Raw genomic sequence first — 21,357 nt, 5'->3', positions numbered from 1 at the left:
AATACGTTTTTTTTTTCAGTGACATATTTGACACCAGATGAAATTTTAGAGCTGATGAATCGTGATGATTCTGGTTTGAGTTCACTGTCAGACGAAGATCATTATCAAAGTGATCATGGAAGTGAGATGGAAGAAGAAGAAAATGATGATCGGGATGTATCTTCTGACTTTTTTGCTCAAGGCATTTCACGAAAATAAAAAATAATGTTACTGTACTACTATGATACTACAAATATGTACCTAAAAACGCCAATAAAGCTTGATTTTCATGTTGGATTTATGAATTGTATGTATTGTGTGATTAAAGACTAATATTTAATTAATTACACTAATCTTGCTTGATACTTGAAAAAATTCTGATTGTAGTGTCTTGGTCCTGATGTATCACATGTGATACCTCCTCCCTAGCTCTTATAAATTAAAAATAATTTTTTTTATTGCACTTTTCTACATCATAGTAATCATAACAACTATTTAAGTACCTCTTACAATATATCAAGCTTTTATTTTTCTCTCGGGTCTGAGGAGGCTATAAACTTTAATGAACACTACTATTCTAAAATTAAACATTAAAATAATTTATTTGTATGTTTAGCACTATTTAATAATAGCATTGAGATAAGACATATCATTAAAATACTTATTACGTCAGCAAAAGTTGCTTACGTAGTCAATTTTTGAACTTCAACCAACAATTTAAATTTCTTTCGAATTCAAAAAAATAAATAAATAAATAAATAAATAAAAACTTGTTCAAAAATCATATTTGTAAAGTATTGACTCGATTTCAACTTTAAAAAGTTCTATGCTGAGAACATAGATTTTTTCAGCAATGATATCATCTGAAAAATCTTACATAATCTTATTTTAAGTAGAGAATATCAACGTGGAAACACATGGAATTGGTTTACTTTCAAAATCCCCAATCATCCTTCCCCAAAGTTCTGGATTTAATCCTCAAAATTTCCAGTGTTTCCCAAAGTTCCTAGTTTAATTCCAGTGTTCTCCAAAGTTCCGGGTTTATCCCCCAAATTTCAATCAACGATTTTGTACTAAATGAATCGTTCATCATTCTTTTGCACCATTTCTAAGTTAAAAACTTTCAAAAGACCTCTTAAAAACTAGAAAGAAGAGTTTATAAGCCACAAAATGCATGTGATAAATAGAAGTCGGAGAATCGAGTTTTTGTCGACTATAGTACGTTTAATACCTGCATTGACGTCAGGTCAATCGAGTCCATTGCCTCCTTTTCCTTACATTTTAAGAAAACTCGATCCTTTCCAGTCACGTTGAAAAACATTTGAAAAGTCATGGTTAATTTAAGCTTCTACGTCCCTATGTGTCACAGGAGGCGGGGGAAAGGGATAGCTAAAGTCCCTCCTACACAGTTCATTCTTAAAGTACACTCATCCCAGTGCATTCTCGATATTAGTTCCCGAAAAAATCTTACTTGAGTGAAAACCACAATCTATATAACAATCCTCATCAGAGTAAGGAGAAATCCCTAAAAAAATTTAATGACAATAGTCTTTTAAAACTCTTCGATAGAAAAAGAAAAGCATTTCCTATGACATCAGTTTTGAAACATCCCTTACTGATTAAAGGTTACTGTTTTCAAATTACGTCAACACACCCTCTGAAAATAATCTATCTGAATAAGAAAAAATATATAGTTCCAAAGACACCTTTCAGAATGAGAAAAAAATTATAACCATTTGGAACAATAGGCTTCAAAAATGCCCTTTTTGAAAGAGTTCAACGTTAACTAAAACCTCCCAATAGAATAACAAAGTCAGCCCCTTAAAATCTACATAACATTAACGACAAATCTATAAGTCCCGATAAGATCAAATTCAGCAGTAAAAGTCCCCATTAATACAACTAAAATCCTTGATTATATTTTGCCTAAATTGATAAATAGCGAAAAAATAATCAAAAAGGGTAAATTTTTATTTCCTCCGTTACAGGAGAAACCTCAAAGTAAAAGCAAGAATTTCATTTGTTCACTATCAACCGAAAAATGACAACATATTTATTCAGCTATTTCTTTTCAACGATTTTTTCTCCCTCATTATTTTAACTCGAGCAGAAGAAAAATTTCCAGGCTAAAACTGATTTTCCCGTACTTAAAAATGCTTATAACATTTTCCCTCGTCAATTTAGACTTATGAGTCTCAAATCTGAACGAAGAAAATCTTTTAAAAGGGTATTTTTATGGGCTTACCAACAAAACTAAAATTGAGACGATTTGATCATTATTTCGAGAAGAAAGGTCTAATTTTGAACCCTAAAACTAAAAAATGTGAGCGGTTCAGTGCTGTTTTAACGTTTGAACCATTAACTCTGTGTTCCTCCTTGCCCAAGTACCTCCTTGCCAAATTTAGTTGAGATCTGACATAAACAGTGGATTTGTAAAGGGAATATACACACACACATATATATGCTCTGCTTTATTTACACGAAGATATAGACTTGGCTTTTTAACAGGAATATTTCAAACGTGATTCAACATTTGTAGCTTGGTGAAATGACTCTCAGGATATTTCACAAAAACCAATTTTGGCGTAGAATGAAGTCTCACACGTTGCATCAAATTACTGCTTTTCCAGTGGTGCCTACCTAGGGCGGCGGGGGGGGGGGGGTATCATGGCGCAGACTGCAGCATTGAAATTTCTAGAGGGAAAATCTGTTTTGAGGGGTATTTTTCACTTTTTTTGGGGGGAGGGGGAGGTTCTTACTATTGGGGTACTTTGAGATATTAAGGGAGGGGGTGCGCCTTTGTTCCTAGGAGGTGGGGACCCCTGGCTTTTCCTCAACACAATTCACATAATACTGTTACATTTGCAGCTTGTCAAAATTATGTTGAGCTTTTTGGTTTTATGCATTTTCCAATATTGTTTCAAATTGGCATCCGAAGAAATATTTTTGTACAAATTTCACGGGAGAATAGCTGAGTAATAACTCTCAGATTTGCTTATTGACTAATACAGTCAGATCCCGATTTAACGAACCTCTTTTTAGCGATTTTTTTTTTCCTCCGACTTAAATGAGAGCAAAACCCCGTATTTACCAAATAATAAACTCCGAAATAGCAAATTATTTTAATAGACAAAAAATATTTTTTTTTTGTTAATTTGAGTTGGGAAATATTGGATTGTTTTCTAAATGTTTCATCCATATTGTCTGAAGCAGAAAAAGACTTTTTGTAATCAGCCATTTTTGACAGGCGAAGGAGAAATCAACGAATAGTGATTCTGGTGCTGAAAGCGACAGAGAAACTCCCATTAAAACTTATTTTTTCATATACTTTACATAGCCTGGAAACTGTAAGAGCATATCTCATGCAGCTGGCTGCAAAAGACACAGTATTTTTTTCTCTCCATAAAGTCGAAAGAGATCTATTTCAAGTCAAGTATCAAGGAAATTGTCCAAACATCTATTATTCCGTAGTTTAAAATTTCAAATTCACTAGCGTGTAATAAGTCATGGAATTCTGAATAAAAAGTGCAAACTTTATTTTTGTGCAGTTGCTTATTAGGGGTTTAGGTAAGGTAAGTGCATTTTTGTAAAAAAAATTTCAAACCCGGATATTACGAATAACCCTGATTTAACGTAAAAAGTTTTTATCCCGATGAATTCGTTAAATCGGCGTCCGACTGTACTTTAAAAAAAATTGTGAATATTCTTTGGAATAAATTTTACGTGAATATGGGATTTTCGACATGATGCTTTCTGACATGCCGCTTCAGATGTGATGCCCGAGTGTAGGCATTTGAACAAATTTCACAAGAATATGGTTTCTCGCCAGTATGACTCCTCAAATGTACTCTCAAATGTGTATTCTGTCGAAACGCTTTTTGGCAAATTTCACATGAGAATGGTTTCACCGAAGTATGAGTTCTCAAATGCTGTTTCAAACTTGACGCATAACTAAATGCTTTTGAGCAAATTTCGCAAGCGTACGGCTTTTCGTCTGAATGAACAATTAAATGCTTTTTCAGATGTTTAACAACACTAAACGCTTTTGAACAAACTTCGCACGAAAATGGCTTTTCCTCGGCATGAGATTTCATATGCTGCTTCAAATACGAAGCTTGACTGAATTCTTTCAGACAAATTTCGCACGAATATTTCCCCCATGTGTGAAGTTTCAAATGACATTTCAAAGTTTGAGCAGAAGTAAAACGTTTTGAACAAATTTCGCATGAAAATGGCTTTACGGTTGGGGCGTGGACTTTCAAATGCCGTTTTAAGTGCGGTGCTCGATTAAATGCTTTTGAGCAAATTTCGCAAGCAAATGGTTTCTCGCCAGTGTGAATTTTCAAATGCTGTTGCAAAGTTGCAGCTTGGCAAAATGCTTTTGAACAAATTTCGCAAGAGTATGGCTTTGAGCCAGTATGACTTCTCAAATGCTCTTTTAAATGAGAAGATTGTCCAAATCCTTTTAAGCAAATTTCACAACAGTATAGCTTTTCGCCAGCATGAACTGATAAATGATTTTTCAAACCTTCAGGTTCTCTAAATACCTCCAAACAAACTTTACATATATATGATGACTTTTTTGTCATATGAGTTTTCACATGACGTTTTAAATTTTCAGGTAAAGTAAAAGATTTCGGACAAATTTCGCAAGCATATGGCTTTTGAGATGTATGACTTTGCATATGCCGGTTTAAATGTGATGATCGAGTAAATGCTTTTGAGCAAACTTTACAAGAATGTTGTTTGTCGCCCGTATGAGTATTCAAATGCTGCATGAAATTCCCAGCTTGTCTAAATGATTTCAGGCAAATGTCACATGAATAAGGCTTTTCGATAGGATGAATTTTTAAATGCAATTTCAAATCTGTTTCTCGAAGAAAAGATTTTGAGCAAATTTTGCATGAATGTAATCTTTGATCAGGGCCTTCACTTGATTGGTTCTCCGCCTCCTCATTGGAGCAAAATTCATTTTCTTGTGACATTTTCTATAAAGCAAAACTTGTAATGTACATTAAGATTTTGTAAAAGGATTGATTAGGCGGAGTTCTGCAAATATAGTCTTATCCTTAAATTCATTCTCAAATATCTTTTAAGTTTTGTTTTCGAAGAAATGCTTTTGAATAACTTTTACAATATGGTTTTCTGCCAGTACGGCTCAAATCACTTGAAGAGGAATTATCAGTTTCATATGCAATATACAAAGTTCATATTGTTCTCATTCCAGTACAAACAAGGTAGGAACTACACGCAACATTTTGTGCTCAAGTCTTCTTGGGACATTCTGACAGCTTATACAAACTTTTACAATGTTGTTTTCGGCCTGTAAGACTTAAACCACTTGAATAGGAATTATCAGTTCCATATGCGATGAACAAAGTTCATATTTTTCTCATTCCAGTACAAACAAGGTAAGAACTACAAGCTACATTTTGCGCTCAAGTCTTCTTAGGACATTTTGACCGCTTATACAAAATTTTCACATGAAATAACATTTGGCAAAAATAATACATATGTATATCCATCCAGTAGCATCATAATTTACAAAGTAGTTTCGTACAAAGAGGGATCTTTAATGCAGTTTTTGTCTTTGAAAGCTTAGTTTGGTGTAAAACACATCCCCCCTCTTCAAATCAATTTAGAAATTTGGTCTCTGTATAAATAAAATTGTTATAATAAACAATATTTTTAAAAATTCGTCCACTTTTTTCAGGCAATAGTTTTTCTGAAAGCAGATCATTTTACAAAAAAAAAAAAAAAAAAAATGTTTAGTAGTATTATAACTTATTATGTAGTTTTATATAAAGAAGAGTATTTAATTCAAATTCTGTACATTTTAGTTTCGCATAAAGTAAAGCTTCTTCAAGGCACTTTTTATTTTTGAAGTAATGAAGATCTAGCAAAGTCTAGTAAATCAAAGTCTGAATAAGAACTTTGCTGGAAGCACTGTAGATTCAAAAAAATTACACAGTGCGTTTTTTGACCTTAGATATCATATAAGTAAAAACTTTATCATTGCGGCTTTTGTTCCAGAATCAAATGGTGTTATGGCACCAGGAAAATTTTTCAATGAAATGTATGTTCTGGTAATGCAATTGTATTTTTTTCAAGTCAGCTAAAACCACAAGCTATTACAAAACTTTGCATATTTTATGTTTTCATAGTTTGAGATCATTACTTCCAGTCACTTCATTACAACCAAGCATTGTCCATTCAATGACAGTTGCATCGTAGATATAGGCAGAAGCTGTAAAAAAAACATAACTCATTGGCAAGAATTAAGTGCTGACTCTTTGAGTTAAAATAAAAAGAACATTTTCGATTATTTCAACAACTGAACAGTGAACATGTAAAAAAATATAAAAAAATGTTTCGACGCAAATGTTCAACATGTTCACTATTTCGATAAGCTTGGTTTGCACTAAAAAGTATGAAATAAAATAAGTAAACAATATCTTTATTGCAGCACTCAAAAATGAAAGTTGATCTTAAAATCTTTATTTTTCTGAAGCAGCCAATAAAAGTAAAATAAAAAAACTGAGAGAAGAAATAGGTGGTATACAGCTCCGTATGAATAGCTTTTACTACACCACCTACATTTCTTGTCCACTCAATTTTTAATTTTCATTTTGCTGGCTGCATTAACACAAAGATATTAAGATCAACTTCAATTTTTGAGCATTGCAATCAAGAAATCATATACGTATTTTATTTCATACTTTTTAGAGTGAACCAAGCTTCTAGATATGCAGTCTTTAGAATTAAAAAAACATTTTTTATATAAGCTTTTACGTTTTGAAATTTATTTGAGGTGTGACTTTTTTGAAACTTAAAACATATTTACGTGTTACCTATCCTTCTCTGGAAAGAGTATAAAGAGAGAATAGCTTATACACATACATTTACTATTAACCTTTTTTAAAAATTGTTGATTTGTATGTTTGAATTTAAAAGAACTATAAAACAAGCACAGTGAAAAAAAAGAAAAAAGCTTTTAAAACTGCCCACAAATAAATACTTGCTTAAATGCAGCATTGAAATTAATTTGTTAAATTAATTAATAATTCATTCATTCATTGGGTTTTTTTGGCAACAATTAAAAAATATGATAACTTTATAATTACTATATTTTCTCATGGTTTTTAGCAACAATTAAAAATTGGAAGCAAAATGCAGGAATTATGATGGAGAAAGTAAACTGAGAAATAGTCTTTGAAAATACATAAAAACTCTCACAAAAAATTATATGCCTCCAGAAGAAATCGAGTAACAATAACGAAACTCGGCATGAAAGTATATAGTCTGGAAAAGATATACAAATAATAAAAATTTCGATGCCAATGAGACAAGGATAAGTCCTCTATGGGTCATTCCATGCGAAATGAGCAAATCCAGCTGTGGCTGACATGTCACAGATTTCAATGCAAATTTTTATTTAGGTAAACCATACATATCTATGAGGGAATGCAAAGTATGGAAGTTTAAAAACGGTTTGTTGCTTTGTTATTGAAATTAGAAGTTGATGCTTACGCTAAGCCTAAATTTTCAGAGTCCATTGCTACCAGTTTGTGACTCAATAACTCCATAAGTTATAAACGTACACTTAAAAAATAAATATTTCCGCATTCTATAAACAATTCTCTATTGAGAAAGAGCAAAGTAAAATTTATTCGGATCTTTTTTTGAATCTGAGATATTAACAAAGATTGAAATTTTGCCAATTTACTTCAGATTTTAAATCACTCTTCTAGCTCTTTTAATGAAAAAATAACAGTAAAAATGATTCAGATTGAAAAACTATCTATAACTAACTATCTGCTCTAATTTAGTAACTGTTTATGAATTTCTTGATAACGAAATTGTACTTGAAAAAAATCGAAAATTTCCAAAAATTCATTTTTTCCTGTTTCAGATGTTTTTTTGAAGATGAGGGAATGCTCTAAATTTACTCAATTTTTTTTTACATAACATATTGAAGTGTCTTTTAGATGCTACTAAATTTTAATCATTGGTATCAGCGTAATTTTGTTACTAGAGTAACTTGAACTAAGGTAAAATTTCATTAGTTACTTCTTTTTATTTTGTAAGTTTAGCAAAACTAACCATTTCTTTCGTGTTTCATTTTCTCAAAAGGATGTTTATGAAGTACAGTCTGAAATGTACATTTTTTTAAATTGAAATAAATGTTAGTTTTACTTGCTTTTGAATCATTTAGTCGCTTATCTAATTCTTTGAATTCTCATAATTTCACGTACGGATCAATCCACAGATTTCATACAGTATTAACTACTCATTCATGTTCAAATATTTCTAAGTTATCAAATTAAAATATTTATTTTGAAAATTAAAATATGTTTTTTCAGTATAATGTATTATTTAGGGCACAATCTATGTAATTTAAGAAGGTGCCATGACGTTTTCACACTTTTTATTTCTGTTTTAGTGTGTGAATTGACTAGCAAAATTGCTTAATTTCAAAGACCTGTATCTTTTTTACAAACCAAATACAAAAAACAATATGTATAACATGTATAGTACTTGAACGGAATATTCAATTGGCCAGGAAATTTTATTTTTAATTCCATCCCCTTTTGGTTAATAGGGGTCTAAAAATGTCATTTTCGTCATTTTTCCGATTTTTGAGGGGCTGTAATCTATAAAGGGTGCACAAACACACAGCAACAGCTAGATATTCTTTTTAGCATGGTTCCAGTGATTAGTTTTTGTCGTATTTCATTTTGTGCTTCCGTCCCCTACGTGAGTTATCTCCCTTTGAAATGAGTAAAATTTTTACCTTTGGCCTTGAACTTTAACCTGTTGCGATTATTTTAATTATTAACTTACTGCTACGTAACTCAGCATATAAGACTATTAACTTATGCACTTTAACATCAAAGCGTTAAATTAACTGTCATAAATGTAATTCAAATAGATTTCGGCCAAAATGCAAAGGTTTAAAAGTCCCATTTTTGACTACGAAAATCACTTTTGATGACCTCTGAAAAATTAAAGGTCCAGTTGAGAGAAAAAATAAAAGTGGTTTTAAACATCTTTCATATGCAGCTTTTAGGACTATGAATTTAAAAAAAAAAATTAAAAATGGTCGAGCGCACCCATCCGTCGAACCTGTATGGATTGACCCATAAAACAAACAAAAAAAAAAGCTATTTTTCTTAATTTTATTTTACGTTTGGAAATCAAAAACCAATTTCGAGTTTCTTCAAGCAAATAGTAGAAACACAGCTCTATATTCTTGTAAAATTTTAAGCTTGTCTGAATTTTCCCTCATTTGAATTTTTGTGTGTACGTGAAGGGGAAAATCATCATTTTACAAAATGTCACTAAGTTTAAAACTGATTTTGAAGACAAAGGAGTTAAAATACAACTTCTAAAGTAAGGTATTTCTTTTATGATACTTAGCACATTATTGGGTATTAATTTCATCAAAGCTAATGCATTCCTTAAAGATTGAGATTAAAAAATAAAATGCTTATGAGAAAATTGAAATATTTTCAGTTTTTGAAATTCGGTTAAAAGTTAACTATAATAACTTTGAAAATTTTACTGATATCAGATTAATTACCCTACTCCATAGATTGCAACAACATATAACTTTTATGTTTTCACTAAATAGTTAATAAGATACAAGCCTTCAAAAGTGCAACATTTAGCATTTATGAGAATGCTGTTCAATTTGACCAATTTCTAATCGCATGTAACTATTCAAATAAAAAATATTAAGCAAAAATATTTTAGATATTTTTATATAGGCACAAAAGGAACCTGTATACCAAATTTCATAAAAATCTGTTACCATGCGGCCAAAACTTTTTTGCGAATTTTGCTCATTTCGTATGGAATGACCCCTATGCGTACTTGAGCAGAGCAACTAGGAAAGTTTTTAAGTATGAGTGCTCGTGTCGTAAGGCTATTGAAATGGATCAGCCAACTTGGATGAACAGTATTGTCATTAGAGGTGCTTCTAAGACCGAACCAGTGTCAGTACGACCAGTTGGTAGGTTTTGAGAAGTTGCATAGAGTATGCTTCAGAAAAGCAGGCTGGTCGAACTGGTGTGAACGCTCTCAGTCAGAGAAACATTATTCTTGACGACATTAGAACAAAATGTTTTGACTTGTTTTGGCAGAATTTGTTATTCTGTTACGTGAAATTTTACATTCGTACTTTATAAATTACTATTATTTAATACATGGGTGGGAATTTAGTGCACTAAAGTACTTATGGAAAGCCAAAATTTTGATGATAACTTGCTTAAATGGGCTCCATACTCATGGACTCTTTTTTGCACCTTCGTTGACATGGATACTTTGAAACCTGGAGTGCACACCTGGAAGTCCATTTGGATCACTCCAAGAAAAAAAAGCACAACATAATGTGAATGGAATTTTATACAGTTAGTGATGTATTTATTTGACCCGAGTATTTATTTTTATGGGGAAACGCTCAGGGTATACAGTCAAACCTTGTTATCGCGACACCCGGATTTCACGTCACTTTTTCAGAGTTCCAAACTTATGACATGTAATTCTAATGTTAGGTGGCTCCAGATTTTACAACAGTTTTTTGGTGCAACTCGCTTTTCAACGATACTTCAAGCTGAGCAAACCGGATCGAATTTTTCTATGCAATTGAAATATTTTCAGTGAAATAATGAAAACAAAGGTGAAGAGTCTTTAATTGGTTTCTTACTTGCTGATAACTACAAGAAACCCTTTTTTATTTAATTAATACTCAACTTTATGAAAAGGAGAAGTGTTAAAAATGTTATTCAAAAGTTAATGATACCCTTATTGCAAAGTATTTTAGAATTAAAAAAAGAAGTATTTTTGTTTTATTTATCATTTTAGATTCATCCACCAATATATCAAATTTACGTTAGTTAAATCTAATTAAAAACATCAAAACTATTAATATCTTTATTAAAGCAGTAATTTTATTATACGTTAAAATGTTTAGTTATGATTTTTTAAACTATTCCGGTTATGACGTTGCTCCAGCTATGATGACACTTTGTTGACTGTGTACCCGAAAAGGGTATTTATCGGAGTATTTATTTTTCATTGAACTGCATTCACACAAAATACCCACGTTTGTATATAGTATATATACAAACATTGTGCAAGTATGTAAAGGTGAAAGTTTGAACTATGGTAACTGTCAACATTTAACGGTGAATTTCAACATTCACAGACATAAGACACTAGTGAAAGATTGAATACTTCCGAAGAATCATCGGTGAGGGTGGACATTCTTCAATTTTGCTCTGGTACAATAACAAAATATATTGATTGAATTTCTTTTATAAATTTTTAATTTTATAAATCTTCCTTTTAGAATTGGTCAACTGCATAAATTAGGATTGAAGAGAACAATGGCCATTTTTTTTATACTAGTAAACTACATTGAACAAAGAAGAAATGAAACCTATTATAAAAGAAGATCATAAAGTTTTGATTTGACTACAGTTGAGGTAAACCTATCCTCACATAATGCTATGACAGGATCTGCGTAGCCTTCACAATGCTGCTAGGTAAGGTTTGCCCCAACCATAGACTACTGCATAATAATATTTGGTTACAATTTGGCCTAGTGATAAGAAATTGCCTGTTGATAATGCACATAAGCCTAGTGCACCAAAAAGAAAAAGAAAAAAAAGGGGAGGGGAATCAAAGAAGGGGGGAGGAGCAAGTTAGGTGGGCAGTGCTTACTTAACCGAGTAGATAAATTTTTAGAATGAAGTATTTTTTGTAAATGCAAAAATTTACCGGATATCTGCTGACATTTAAATTTGTTTGATGGAAACAGGGTCGACGAAAGATCATGTCAGATTAGTTGGAAACTTGGGGCCCATCCTTTGAGGAGGAGCAATTTAGAATCAGAGTTGTATAGACAAGTTTGTGGGGGAGTGGGACCCAGCGATCAAACTGACACGGGTTCTCGGCGGCACTAAATGGAAATTTTCAAAACAAAAAGCAATTTATTATATCTGAAATTTATTGAAGGCCTAAAAAGAAAAGCACATGTGACCAATTTTTTTGTTTATTTTTCAAAAAATATTATCAATTTTTTTTAAATTGACTTCAATTGTTCACCTGGGGCACATATGAATATGATTAAAAAATTCAGGACAAGCATATTTCAACGAAAAACTTTTAATATAAAACATATGTATGCAAAGGGTGTCCCAAAATTAACGCAAGATTTGAATTTGCCGCCATTTCTGCAATAAATTGTGGGCAATCTTGAAAAAAGAACAATTTGGTAGCTGAGGGTCTAGGGTTATTACAACGTTGGAGCGTAATAACCCTAGACCCTCAGCTGCGTTTTCGATGGATACGTTAACGCAGAGGAGGTGCGTTTCGATGGAGCGTTTTCGATTCTATAATGCGTTTTCATTATCGAACAATTATTTGAAAAATAATGAAAGTTTGGGCGGGTCAAGCAGTTTACTGTTATTGGCGCTCGATATCGCAATTAGGTAATGCGCGGGTGGTTGTGGGATTGTTGACATTAGACGTTCGACTTCAAATAACCCCATAGGAAGAAGTCTAATGATGTAAAATCAGACGATCTAGGGTACAATTCGTATCACCGAAACGAGAGAGTACAGGAACAGGAAATTCCTTAAGCAGTGATTGAATTGTTGCGCTGGCTGTATAATAGCATAACACTCCATTTTTACTAACCCTAAACTCCCAGCTGTCAAATTGTTTTTTGGGACACCCTTTATATACAATTACATTGAAGGGCTTGAAACCTATACTGTGCCAGTTTAAGTTGCACAGCATTTGTGTCATAAAGAAAATATTTTTTCCCAAACATATAACTTAACTCACTGTCAAATTTTGAATTTTTGAAAGGAGACATTTTGGATTTGGCCATTGCCGCTCATGCAGTGCAATGTCCTTGCACCAAACCCGATTCCTCCAGGTTTTAAAACTTTTTTCTTCGCATTGCTTTACATATTGCCAATACACAGCACTGTCCAAAGACATGCTTAATTTGGTTTACAATATTGCAGGAAAGTGAAACAGTTTAAGTTGTTCGACATACTACATTCTGAACCCAAAAAAAAAAACCCTTTTACTCTCTTTTCATTGAAAAAATGTGATCTCCAGTTCTCCTTAGATTTCTTTCGCATGTAAAAAATGTAAGCAACAAAATTCAAAAGGTTGTTATCATCTCAATTTTCTCAAGATAAAAACTACAATATTTTAAAAGACAATCAAGAAACATACATTAAAACATAATAACGGGTTTCAACTTTGAAAATCCACCAATATGGTATAGATATTAAAACCCTTAATGTATTTAATAAGTGAGGGTAATATGTTCAATGCATAAGGGTTTATCCCTCCCCCCTTTCTGTTTTTTTTCTTTTTTTAAATAAGGACGGAGAGCATTTTCTAAAAGAATAGGGAATGCAGGGCATGTCATCATTTCAAAACAAGGCCCATAACCAGTAGAGGATCCTGGGGGCTCAAATATTATCTCAAATATTTCTTTTTGTAATATATAAAGGTCTCAAGGTAAATTGAGATCTAATAGTAGTATTAAAAAAGGGGTGAGGTTCCGTAGATAAAAAAAACTACTCCATTCTAGTGATGACTAATCGTATAATAAGTTTAATACGAACATGTATCGATTTTTATGCACAACATGCACAAAGAAAACTTAAATTAATTTCACGTTCTGTGTATAAAGAAAGAGGAGCTGGCAATGATAGTTTGATAGTCATTTGGCAGTCATTGAGAATTTTTCTCTGTAATTCTTTGCAGAGCATTAACGCATCCATGATCACTTGCGTCATTTCCATGATAGAATCCTCCTTCAATAACAAATCAGAAAGATCATTTCTATTCTCTAGGAATGACTCAAAATTTTCAATGTGAACGTTTTTGGTTGTGTGTCACCGGTGTCGGTATCCTCGTTGGTTTTGGAATCCTTTGTCACTCCTAAAAGTTCTTCTTCCAGTGAGTTCTGAACTGTGTGAGTTTAATAACTTTACTTCTGGAAAGAGCTTTGGAACCAATTACATAAAATGTCTCCGGTGGCTCAAGCTCGATTATTAGCACGCCAAAATGCAGTTTATTACGTGTAATCTGCAATCTTTATAGGAGTATGGATTTTGAAAGAGGGGAAAATTTTTATCTGTTTGCATTGTCGCATCCACCTAAAACCCAAACTCATCCGCGGAAAAAAAACCGTGTCAAATCTTAAACCGCGTAAAATAAACTCGCGTAAAACGAGGGTCTACTGCATATATATGTATATACAATTTTTTTATGAACAAACACAATTATTTTAGACATTTGTAAACATCCCTCAAACTGTTTTAAACCATTTTGTTATTTCATATTACCATTTTTTACACAAAGAACTGAATTTTTAATAGGTTAAAAAAAAAGCTGTGCTATTCAACATAAAATACTGTTACAATGCACGAAATCGTCTATAGAAAGAGGCATAACAAGAAACAGTACAGTACATATAGTATGCAGTTAATAATAAAATGCAGCACTATAACTACTGTACTACAGTAATTACATTCAACTAGGGATATGTCGTTCACGAACGAACAGATCATAAAGAACAAATCCTTAAAATGAGCACATCTGTTTGTTCACCTAAAAAATAAACGACCGTTCTTTTGAATGGTGAGCAGTTTGGAACATTCTATTGATACACTTGGTGATAAAATCGCATTTTTTTCTTTTGAATTACATGCATCTTCAAATTTTTAACTCTTAATCAATCTCAAATTTCCTTTTTCTCAGTGTAGTGCAACATATTCATTTCGAAACTTTTTACTTTCAGCTTTATTCATCATTTTTTTTTTAACCGTTGCAGTTCATTTGTAATTTTCCAATGTATCCATTAGTAATGTTTGTGTAACTTGTTTGAGCTACAAACAAAATGTTTAGACTTTCCACTTCCTGTCCCACGCATCTACTAAAATCCTTCTCACACTATTTTTTGAAATACTTTTTATTACTTTTCTGGAGATCCTTTTGTCTTTTATAACATCCTTCCTATCATATATCATCTATGTTGATTTGGCTTTATTTTTAACTTGGCGACTTCCAAGTTTTACATTCAATATCCAGAGATTTTTAATAAGTATTATTAATGCCTAATTTTCCCCCCATTTAAAAGTGTTGCTTTTTTTTCTGTTCTTATTGGTGCTGTGGAATAATTTTGAAGCTCCCTAATATTTAGGTGAGTCTTTTTTTTTCTTTTAAGTTATCCAGTACTCCAGCTGAGCTACCAATATAATTGTTGTAACTTTTTAATTAGGGTCTGTCGGGGAATTTGGGTACATAAGTTATATTTTACTGAATAAAATGAAAACTATTGATTTGATACACCTACAAAAATTTACAGTTATAAACATCAACCTTACCTATGAATATATGCTGAAAAAATGTTGTCAACATTTTTTGAGCAATCCCCATTGCTTATTGTTCTCACTTGACTGTTTTGGCGTGCTATCATTTTATTTTCCCACCAGCACCCTCTGCCAGCACCACCGTCGACCGGCTCCTAGCGATGCTGCTCCTCTTGCGAAAACCGTCTCCAGGTTGCGTCCATATCCTACACACACACGAACGCCTAAACACACAGCACTGCATACACAACATGCACACACATGCATGCATACACACACACACAAGAACGCCTACACATACACCCATACACACACAGCACTGCATACACAACATGCACACACATGCTTACATACACACACGCACGCACCTACACAAACACACACGCGCATACATACATACACTCGCTCGTGATTGCGAAAAACATAATTTGAATTCAAAATGCCAAAAATTCAAATTAATATAATTTTTTTTTGAAATTGATAAAAAATAAATTCAACTTTTTGGTGATGTGGATGCAATTCAAACCAACTACTTCCAATTAACCTGCCACTCTGTTTTTCAAGTTTAGGTGTGTAGACATTACATATGTTTACTTCAATTTGGCACTGAATTGTTTTAAAAACATGGGGTAGTTTGGGTATACATTACATTTTACCAATCAGAAGGACGAACAATAATTTATTGGACTTCAAACATAGACATGTATGTGCATCCTCACTACCCAAGGTAACATAGGCTAAAAAGGAGTTGGAAGGTTGTTTAAATTTGCTTAAATGTTCTGTAACAAAATACTACTTCCTGTCCATTAACGATTTGTCATATTGTGCTATTTTCAGTCTAAAATCCATCTAAAAACTTAAAGAAATTAACATTCCTACTATCCTATTATTTCTATTGTACCTACATTCAACCTAAGTTTGAAAACATTGAGTAAGATTGTTATTAAAACCATGAGTTGCTCTTTAACCATCAATATACCCAAATTCCCCCCTCCATGGGGTAATTTGGGTATAGCGAAACTTATGTTTGCCATTTATATGCAAATGGATCTATTAACATGTAATTTGTAGAAAACTATTCTGGAAAACCATAATGTTAAGCTAAAACAAGAAAAAGAAAAATATATGTGTACATAAATTTATTACAGGACTGGAAAGTTCAAAGTAGGCCATTTTTATACCCAAATTATCCCGACAGACCCTATAAATGGTAAATTTGTAATACTATAAGTATGTATACAGTACAGTAGTTGGAAAAAAATATTTGAAGGAACACATCTCTTTCTTTTGGGTAGGTAGATGTCATGCTAGACAGATGTTTTTTTGGGGTCAAACAAGGTCAGTTTCAACAACTTATGCCAGTTTTTATTTAAAAAGTAGAAGTTTTATAATTATAATATTTTAATTAAGTTGATGTATATTTAACATACATAGTTTTAATAAACATTTCTTTATTCTTGTGTTTTATATTATAGCCTGGTTCATTTTTTTGTAGTTCTCTCTTTTATTTATTTTGTGGTTTACATTTTTGAAAATGTAACCTAAAGTACACGTTAAAATTTATTTTTTGTTTTATTTTCTCCTGTGACCACACTACACTTGGAGATATGATTTTTCTGTTTTGAATTAGTGCACTATTTCAGTTTTGCAAATTTTCCGACATCACAAATAGTTTTTTATTATATAGTAAATTTTAATAACTTAACTGTATGACATGCTGAAATGGAACATGTGATTTTTGGAATGGAAAACATATCTTACCATTTGTCAAATGATAATTATCTTACAAAATGAACTATAATTGCTTTAAATATCTAACCCTGAACAATTTTTTTTTTTTTTGATGTTTTTTAAATAGGCATATTTTATTACTTTTAGATGATTTTAGCAATTTTTCTTTCGAAGAATATTACTGATCTATTGAAACATTTTGAATGTATCTGCGTATGTCATGTAGAGAGATCACCTGCAGTTTTTTCAAATGAACGAAGTCCTTCAAAGGAACGAGTTGAAAAAAAAAGATCAAAATAATGATGGATCTTCTGATGAACGGATCATTAAAAAGAACCACATTGCCCACCTCTACATTCGACGCACTTTTAGGTTATTCACGCACATCGAAAATCTTTAATTTTTCTTTAATTGTCAGAATCTTTCCATTTTGTTTTGTTTTCAAACTTAATATTAAACAGATTCTTAGGTGAAATTATGTTTCATAAACTTTATATTTAGAATTTAAAAAATAAATAAAGATGCGGAGTGGTGATTTAAACTCACAAAGCAATGAATAAACTAGTACAATCCAAGGAACTTCTGTCTTCAGTGATACTAAAGGGAAAGTTCATTCACGAAACCAATATTTGGGAGCCAATAACAATGGCAATATTTAGGCCCCATGATTCTCTGCTGAAAATTTTCGTGCTACGGGCAAGGAATTCCTGTTTGTTCTAAAATTCATTACACTTGAAAAGCTGGAGTTATAGCCATTTTGTATGAGTTCAATTGTGTTGTAGTGCAAGTTCACTCTGTATGAACTTATAAGGAAAATTGCGGTCTGAATTGCCCCACATGTTACTGCGGAACCACGTTACTTTGAACTTACAGGTAAAACGTGGCACGAATGTTTTATAATTTTTGAAATAGAAAAACGCTTTCAAAAATTGCACAGATGGGGAGGAGCGAAATCAGAAGGGGCCTCTCACAAATCATGATTGTGAAAAACAGAATTTGAATTCAAGGCGTCAATATTCAAATGAATTCCTGGATGCTAGCTGTTTTTTTTTTATTTTGAATATTTTTTTGCTGTATCCCCGATAGAGACTGAAATTACAAATAGAAAGGTAATGACCAGCAAGAGGCTCTTACCTCGTCTACGTCTATCCCAGCAACAGGGATCTAAGCAGTGAGTGTTACGCAATTAAATATGTTCAATAATTAGAGCATGACTCTTCCAAAAGTAAATTATTTCATAATCAACAACGAGCTCAACGTCACTTTAAATGTTTTCAACGACAAACTGCTAACATCTTTCTTGTTTGTTTACTTTGCTGAGAAACAGTGGAAAGTTGAAGTTATTATTAAGCAGAAAGCGGTTTATTCTGGTTGTGTTCCACAAACCTCACCGGTCGACCGGTAAGTAACCAGTGACTAACCGCGGCGCGGCGTTATATGGTCAACCGGTTATCGCATCGGTTACCATTCTAAGAAGTTGATTGGTTGATTGTAGTCTGACTAATAATAGGAACTGGAAACATTGCAGGGTTACCATATTTGGCAACTTATCGCTCAGTTGAAAGATTCTAATTATTCACTTCAAAGATGTGGATAAAGACAGAACAAGCACTTAACATGGTCACAGTTAAAAATGGTATAAGTAGAAATTCTTCACATTAATAATATTTTTTAAATTAGTATTTTTCACAAACGTAAAAAAAGTCTTGAAAAAATCGTAAACAAGAGTAAACATCGCATAATTTAATTAAATTATTTTTTTTACGTTTTATGTCAATTTATTTTTGGTGTTTTCTGTGATTTGATTGTACAGATCAAGCAGGTCATTCGCAGAGTCTTTTTTTTTCTTAAAAATCAGATAATGACAATTAAAATAATAATAATTAACAAGAAACGGAGAAAAATTGGTAAAATTTTAATTAATGCTTCCATGAGCATCGTCAGAAGAGTAGGGAGAGAATCGAATGCTCCAAACTCACTTCATGTAGGGACTCTATAGATGGGACTGCGGCCCTGCGCCCCCAATTTTTAGGGCTCATGTGCTCACGATGATGATATGTCGCGAGAAATGAAGGTTGAATGCCTAATTATTTGGCCTCCAGAATAATCTAAACTACTTGAGAATATAAAATTATCCTAATTTTAAATTCTTATTTAAAAAAAAAATCACTTGCGCACAAATGAGTGTTGAAAAATACCTTTAATTGCTCCCCCCCCCCCCCCAAAAAAAAAAGAAGAAAAATTAATCTGAATTTTGACATCTTGAATTCAAATTATGTTTTTCGCAATCACGAGTGTGTGTATGTAGGCGTATGTGTTTGTGTGTAGGGGTATGTGTTTGTGTGTACGGGTTATGTGTATGTGTGTGATGTAGGCATGTGTGTTTGTGTCTGTGGGGGGGGGTGTATGTGTGTGTAGGCATATGTGTTTGTGTCTGTGTGCAGGCATGAATGTGTGGGTAGTTGATGTTTTTGTGTGTGTATGTGTGGGTATCTGTATGTATGCGTGTGTGTATGTGTTTGTGGTGTAGGTGTGTGTAGGTGTATGTATGTGCGTGTGTGTAGAACATGGATGCAACCTGGAGACGGCTTTCGCTGGAGGTGCAGCATCGTGAGGAGCCCGTCGACGGTGATGGTGCGGAGGGTGGTGGTGGGAAAAATCAAAGGAACGTCAAAAACAGTCAAGTGAGGACAATAAGCCATCGTGATTGCTGAAAAAAAAAAAAAAAACACACAAACACACACAAACACATATACACTGACGTCCCGTCTCTAAAAAACAAGAAGCAGGATATTTTGAAAACGCAGGGCTCATAAAACTGAATGCAAAAAATACATTTTATGCTATTTTGTTTTTTACTGTGATATGGAATATACTAGTCTAGGTTTGGGGTAAGGCCTCAATTCTAATTTAAAAAGTGATATAAGAGATAGTGGCTTGGCTAGAAAAAATTGCACTAAGTCTTTAGAAATTGTATTAATGCGTATAAATAGTTAGGATCCCGTCGATAATGAGAAAAAACACGATGCAGACTGCGCCATTGAGATTTTTAGAAGTTTTGGACAATTTGTGGATGCTCTGTAACATCTGAAGGGGTACGTCATCATTCTTAATGGACATCTTTGGAAAAAAAAATAATAATAATAAATAAAAATTGCAAACAAGTGCAGGAACTGGACTGCCGTGCGCTGGAATTGAGAACAAAACAGAATATAAAAACAGAAAATGAATACATTTAGAAAATAAAAGTTTTTTAAATTCCGTTTATATAGGTCGCAAAAAAGGTAATTTTTCTCTCTCTATTCAAGGAATATGGTCAGTAAGATGGTCTGAAGAAAATCAGTAAAACTTCACTGCATTTTTGGGGAAATGAATGGACTAAAATGAAGAAAATTGAAATGTTTTAAGTTTATACTCGTGTATGAGAAGCTTTCGTTTTTTTGATCGCGGTTTTTCAAAAGGTTTCAATTTCATGATTGCGATTTTTGGTAATTATTGGTATACTTAATTTTTCACTTAATTTCAGGCAGGGCCTGATTTTTGAATAGGTCAACTAGGCTGTGGCCCCAAACGGCTTTTTTTTTTTTTTCAAACTGATTTCGTCAATGGCTAAAATTGTAAGAGTTGACTACACACGGCTCCCTGATGTCTTAACCAGGCCCTAATTTTGGGGAAAAAAATAGATGGTTTGACCAGCTGCGGTTTTAGATTTAGGGCCCGTCAGAATACAAAGTTGGAGGCCCTCTCTAAAACAAAACTATGTAAAACATAGTGCACTTATCATGTGCACTTTTGTGCGTCATTTGGATCCCCTTTACAGTTGCGACATATGGTAAATTCGCCACTGAGTTTGACTTTAGATGAATTTGATCTGCTCTATGTTTTTCAGATATACATTTTCTTAGCTGGTATACACCACTTGGACTATATTTTGGTTTATACACCACATTATTTTATTAGATTGGTTTCTATACCACATGGTGTAAATCATGACATGGTTTGTTTATATATGTACAGCGCTGTACTAGTGGAAACTGAAGGTAGTTTGTAGAAAAAAAAAAAAAAAGTGTGTAAACGCTAAAATTTGAAATGAAGATGAAGGGTAATTTAGGTCAAAATAATGGAAATTGGAATTAAGAATTTTCGTAAATCATCCCATTTACTAAGGTTAGATGCACACTAGTCTATGAACTAATGACGAACTTCCCCATAAACGTCCCTTCTTTATGTCATGGAATTT

The 21,357-nt window shown here is 32.7% G+C and overlaps 1 protein-coding gene across 1 annotated transcript; it reads right to left on the bottom strand.

Moving 5' to 3' along the window:
- Nucleotides 1-2,454: 2,454 nt before the first annotated feature.
- Nucleotides 2,455-4,923, bottom strand: LOC129227822 (zinc finger protein 678-like). The gene has a single exon (XM_054862434.1). It carries the CDS (start codon nucleotides 4,755-4,757, stop codon nucleotides 3,699-3,701), a length of 1,059 nt encoding a protein of 352 aa, XP_054718409.1. The 5' UTR covers nucleotides 4,758-4,923; the 3' UTR covers nucleotides 2,455-3,698.
- Between the last annotated feature and the right edge of the window lie 16,434 nt (nucleotides 4,924-21,357).

The sequence above is a fragment of the Uloborus diversus genome, chromosome 8, assembly GCF_026930045.1.
Source record: "Uloborus diversus isolate 005 chromosome 8, Udiv.v.3.1, whole genome shotgun sequence".
NCBI classification, from domain to species: Eukaryota; Metazoa; Arthropoda; class Arachnida; order Araneae; family Uloboridae; genus Uloborus; species Uloborus diversus.
Note: the sequence above shows the minus strand (reverse complement) of the source record. Positions and strands in the feature narration are given on the sequence as shown.

Coding starts and splice junctions, on each gene's coding strand:
- LOC129227822 (XM_054862434.1), bottom strand. CDS start 4,757: ATGCAGCATTTGAATACTCATACGGGCGACAAACAACATTCTTGTAAA.